This window comes from Colobus angolensis, unplaced genomic scaffold (assembly GCF_000951035.1).
Source record: "Colobus angolensis palliatus isolate OR3802 unplaced genomic scaffold, Cang.pa_1.0 Scaffold271, whole genome shotgun sequence".
Lineage (NCBI taxonomy): Eukaryota > Metazoa > Chordata > Mammalia > Primates > Cercopithecidae > Colobus > Colobus angolensis.
In genome coordinates, this window is record NW_012115944.1 from 2006683 (window position 1) to 2011794 (window position 5112).

Genomic DNA, 5112 nt, shown 5'->3' on the forward strand with positions numbered 1-5112 from the left:
ACTTGAGCCTAGGAGTTGGAGACCAGCCTGGGCAACATGGCGAAACCCTGTCCTACAAAAAATGCAAAAAATTAGCTAGGCATGGTGGTCCCAGTTATGTGGGAGGCTGAGGTGGGAGAATCACCTGAGCCTGGGGAGGTCGAGGCTGCAGTGAGCAGTGATTGTGCCACTGCATTCAAGCCTGGGTGACAGAGAGACCCTGTCTAAAAAAAAAACACAGACCAAAGTATTTACAAGTGAACCTATATGTTGGGATTTGCTTTCACAATAAAAATTGGGGAACAGATGCAACAGGAATTACAGAATGTTGACAGTTGTTGAAGCTGGGTACATAGGTACATGGAGGTTCATTATACTTTCTCTACACTTTTGTGCATGCATGAAAAGGTCACCTGATAAAGTTTGCTTTTTTTTTTTTTTTTAGACAGAGTCTCAATCTGTCATCCAGGCTGGAGTGCAATGGCGTGATCTCGGTTCACTGCAACCTCTGCCTCCCGGGTTCAAGCGATTCTCCTGCCTCAGCCTCCTAAGTGGCTGGAATTACAGGCGCTTGCCACCATGCCCAGCTAATTTTTGTGTTTTTAGTAGAGACCGAGTTTCACCATGTTGGCCAGGCTGGTCTTGAACTCCTGACCTCAGGTGATCTACCCGCCTTGGCTTCCCAAAGTGTTGGGATTAGGCGTGAGCCACCACGTCCAGCTGATACAGTTTTAAAAAGAATAATAGTGCTCCTTATGGGGTGGTGGAAAGACAAATTCAGAGGTTCCAATCCTACACCTAATGAACTTCCAGAACCTCCGCTTTCAGGTCTGTAGTACGGGACTGGAGTTCCTGCTCCACTGCTGCTCAAGGTCACTAAGGAATCAAATACAGTGTTGGAGAGCATCTTGCCCATTTGCCGTCCCGGAAAAATTGCAAAGGGAATTGGGAAGGGTGGGGCAGGGCTGGAGGAGGAGGCTGCTTTTCCCTTTGTCAGGCTCCTCTGGGGCTGGTAATGTGACAGAGGTCACTTTGGTCCCCCCAGCAGCTCTACGAAAGAAAACAGGGCTCTCCTTTTCCCTGTTTTACAGGTAAGAAAGGTTTTGATAGGTAACAGGTGTGCACAAGGCAGAGGGGGCCTGTTTTCAGCCCTCTGGCTTCCTGGGGTTTCTCCTCCCATCCCTGTGCCCACCCTCCTTATTCTCCTCAGCCCAGCCCCATCCCAGCCCCTGGCCCCAGGGCTTTCGAGTACCAGACGGAAGGAGCGGAGCACAGACAGTCCCTGTACGTTGGCCAGGCCTAGCTCTACCAGGCTGAGGGTGACGATGATGCTGTCGAAGATATTCCAGCCCTGCTGGAAATACTCGTAGGGGTCCATTGCGATCAGCTTCAGAACCATCTCTGCTGTGAAGATGCCCGTGAAGACCTAGGGAGTGGGGTGAGGCCCTGTGACAGAGCCTCGGGGAGCCCAGGGCCCTGGGAGTCTCCCACCCAACTCCCACCTTCTGGCAGAGGCTGCAGGGGCTGAGGGGAAGGGGTCCAGAGCCCTAAGAGGAGCAGAAGTGGCACGCATGGCCCATGTGTGTATAAGGGAGTGATGGAGGCAAAGGTCAAGCCATAGGGCTGAGGTGGGTACAACTCTGAAACGCGTTGCCATCCATTTCTGGCCTTGTGACAGTGGGCAAGGCACTTCACTACTTGGAGTCCCAACCCTGTCATAACATTCAACATTTTCAGGGCGCTCTGTGGTTCACTTTGTGACCTCATTGGCATCCTGATCTCTACAACATTGGGAGGGATTCTCACACACATTCCATGCATGAGCAGTTAAGGCTCAGCTAGCTGGGCAGCTAGCTGGCATCACAGCACCCACATGGGAACGAGCCACATCTCAAGCCTCAGGTGCTCAGTTCAGCATCCTGCCTCTATGCCTACAGCCTGTCCACAGAGACCAGTCCCAGGATCCTGAAAATCTTGGCAGACTCAAAGGTCTAGGGCAGGGACCAAAAGGAGCAAAATCAATGAGAAGACGACCAGAGCTGCCCCTGCCAACCCTGGACATGGGGTCTGAGGATTGCACAGTCCCTGAAAGCTCCCTGGGCACGGCTCCCCTCCTGCCAGGCACCAGCTGCCCTGGGTCCACAGCCTGCCCGGGCACATGCTGAGCCCCTCCCAGAGGCTGTTTCTGGCCACAGCAGGTGCCAAGACAGCAGCATAGTGTGGGCAGGGGCTGGGCAGGCAGGCAGACCCGGTCCATCACGCACATCCCAGCAGCTGTGCCGTGAGTCCAGAGCATGCCCTTGCCCCTCCAGCCTGGCCTGGCCACGGCTGCCTCGGCACCTCTATGGGACAGAGGTGCCTGCCTTGAAGGCTGGGGAGCCCAGGGTTTGATGCTTGTGCCACCCACCCAGCCCCGGTTCTGTCCCAGACCCCAAATCTTACTCTCCCTGGCTTCCCCTAACCTTCAGGTTTGGGGAGTATCTCGCCCATTTGCCGTCCCGGAAAAATTGCAAAGAGAATTGGGAAGGGTGGGGCAGGGCTAGAGGAGGCAGTGGCTTTTCCCTTTGTCAGGCTCCTCTGGGGCTGGCAATGAGGTGATAATGCTCCTAATGGGCCTGGATAAGCGGGTGGATCAGCGGTGTCAACAATAGTGGAGCAGGAAAGGGCTGGAGAGAGGAGAAGCCTGGCCACGCTGGAGAAATAGGTGAGGGCTGGGGGAGTAGGCCCTGGAGCCCACTGGTCCTGGGTAGCCAGGGCTATAGGTCCCATTGCCAGATCCCTTGCCTCCTTTCAGGCCCATGACAACTTCTGGAAGTGGACAGACTTGTCAGCTAGCCCCTTCAACCCTATCTCCACACTCCCATTTCCTTACCCCTGCTTCCAGGGCATGGTCTGGATCCCAGATCCCCAAGAATCCAGACCTTAAGAAGCCCAGCACCTCGCCCCCATCTCCCTGCCCCCAAATGTCCTGAAACCCCAGTTCTGTGTGCCATAGATCACCCCAAGTACCCCCCCACATCAACTAATGCCCCCCATATGCTAGGAAAATCATCCCAGCTGTTCGCATGCGTCCCCCACCATGCCCCATGTTTCCACACAGCCAGACAGCTCCACTGGGCTCCACCCCCTCCCATCCTGCCTATGAATGATCCCTCTCCCCCGCCCCTCCCTACCAGGTTGCCCACGGTAAGCACGTGGTCGAAGTGCTCCGTCATGGGGTAATGTTCCATGGCCATGAAGAGGGTGTTGAGCACGATGCAGATGGTGATGCCCAGGTCCACGAACGGGTCCATGACGATCAGGTGGATGATGTTCTTGAACTTCATCCACGGGACGCAGCAGTCCCATATGAGCACTTTGTGGGCGCACTTGTACCACCATGGTGGGCACTTCTGGTGGGCCTCTTCCAGTTCTGGGAGAGGGGTGGTAGCAGGTACCTAGTGAGGATTCTCCCCTCGCGTGCCCCAGTTCCACCTACCAAGCCCCGCCCCTTAGCGCTCCACATCTCAACCCTCTAGCGCAAGGCCTATTCCAAGTTCCACCGCCTCTTGCGTCACCCCTACTCTCACCTCCCTGTAACCTCCGCCCCACATGGCTTCACCCCAAAGCCCCGCCCTCTGAGCGCGGCCGGCTCCAAGCTCCTCAGTGAGCACCCTCCAGACCCTGCCCTCTAACCCTGGCCTACAGCCCCACCCCTGGAAACCCTGCGTCCTCAGAGCCCCGCCCCCTACTTCAAGCTCCACCATCACTCACTGCATCACCCTCCAGACACACCTCTCTAAACCCCGCCCACAGCCCCGCCCCTCAAAGCCCCGCCTCCTCAAAGCCCCACCCCCAGCTCCAAGTTCCTCCACCTCACACAGCGCATCCTCTTGCCTGGCCCCTCTAAACCCCGCCCACATTCTCCACTCCTGAGGAAGCCCCACCTCCTCAAGCCCCGCCCCATAGTGCAGTAACTCACACGCCCACCTGCTCAGCAAACCTTTCCCCAAGCCCCACCTTTCAATGCCCTGCCTGAAGCCCCGCCCTCTTGGCTTACCCCACAAAGCCCCACCCCTCAGGGAGCGGGACAAGACGCCCACCCGCTGCCAGAGGCCCAGGCCTGCGAGCCTGGGCTGTGAGATGCCCTAATTTGTCTACGTCTGAGTTCCCAGGGACAGGTGGGAGGCCACTGCAGGGGCTTGGGTTCCAGCCCCACGAGCTGCTGGATGGTGCCACTCTGCGCAGACAGATCCCTTGGGGATGCACTGTCGGTAATACCGGCCCCTCCAAAGTGTCCCCAGCTGGTCCATCCTTTCCCACTAGAGTGGCCTTCAAGAAATATCCTCTGTTCTTGCCACCCCAAAGCCATGAGTGCTTTGTAAGGACTGTGGGACGAAGGTGCTCCTCCTCCTCCTGGCCTTGGCGGGCTGTCTGGCTGTGTGGAAATCTGGGGCACGGTGGGGACACATGTGGAGTGTCCTTGGCCCATGCATGATCTCACTTATTCATCACGGCAGGTAAATATAATCAGTGCCTCCAGGTAAATACAATAAGTGCCTCCCATTTCAAAGACAGAAGAAAAGGGACTGGAGTGGGTGGCAGCCCCATGGAGACCCTGGATTCATGCCAGGGAGGGTGGCTGAACCTCCCCCCCACACCCAGCAATTAGCACACTGAGTCTCACTCAAAGCCTCCCTAGTCTGCACCTCCACCCCTACCCTGTGCTTCTGCAGGTGCCCAAACAGGGTCTAAGGCCCAAAACTTCTCACAGTGGTCCCGGGAATGGCAGGGTGGAGAGGCCTCCTACCCCAGCATTCCCTGGGCACCCTCTGGCAGGGCATATGGGCACCTGGATACCTGTCATACAAGGTCAGGTGACATGGTGACCTCTAGAGATCTGCAAAGTCTTGCAGGCCCCCAATTCCCTGGCACAAGGCAAGCCGACCTGAGGAGGGAACCAGATCTCTCTGCGTCAGAATTCCTTTATTCTATTGTCCCTCTTTCCTGTGCTTCCTCCTTCCCTCCTGCCTCCTGACTTCCCTCCCTCTCATCCATCCATCCATCCACCCACCCACCCGTCCGTCCATCCATCCATCCATCCATCCATCCATCCATCCATCCATCCAACCATCCATCCATCCATCCATCCAT

At 56.7% G+C, this 5112-nt stretch overlaps 1 protein-coding gene across 1 annotated transcript in view; it reads right to left on the minus strand.

Annotated features, from left to right (window-relative positions):
- Positions 1-5112, minus strand: part of SCN4A (sodium channel, voltage gated, type IV alpha subunit) — a 34819-nt gene that overhangs the window by 19434 nt on the left and 10273 nt on the right. Inside the window, exons 11-12 of the mRNA XM_011947988.1 lie at positions 3153-3391; positions 1232-1405 (exon numbers count right to left, since the gene is read on the minus strand). Of these exons, the coding sequence (XP_011803378.1) occupies positions 1232-1405; positions 3153-3391 (413 nt within the window). The remainder of the gene's footprint in view (positions 1-1231; positions 1406-3152; positions 3392-5112) is intronic.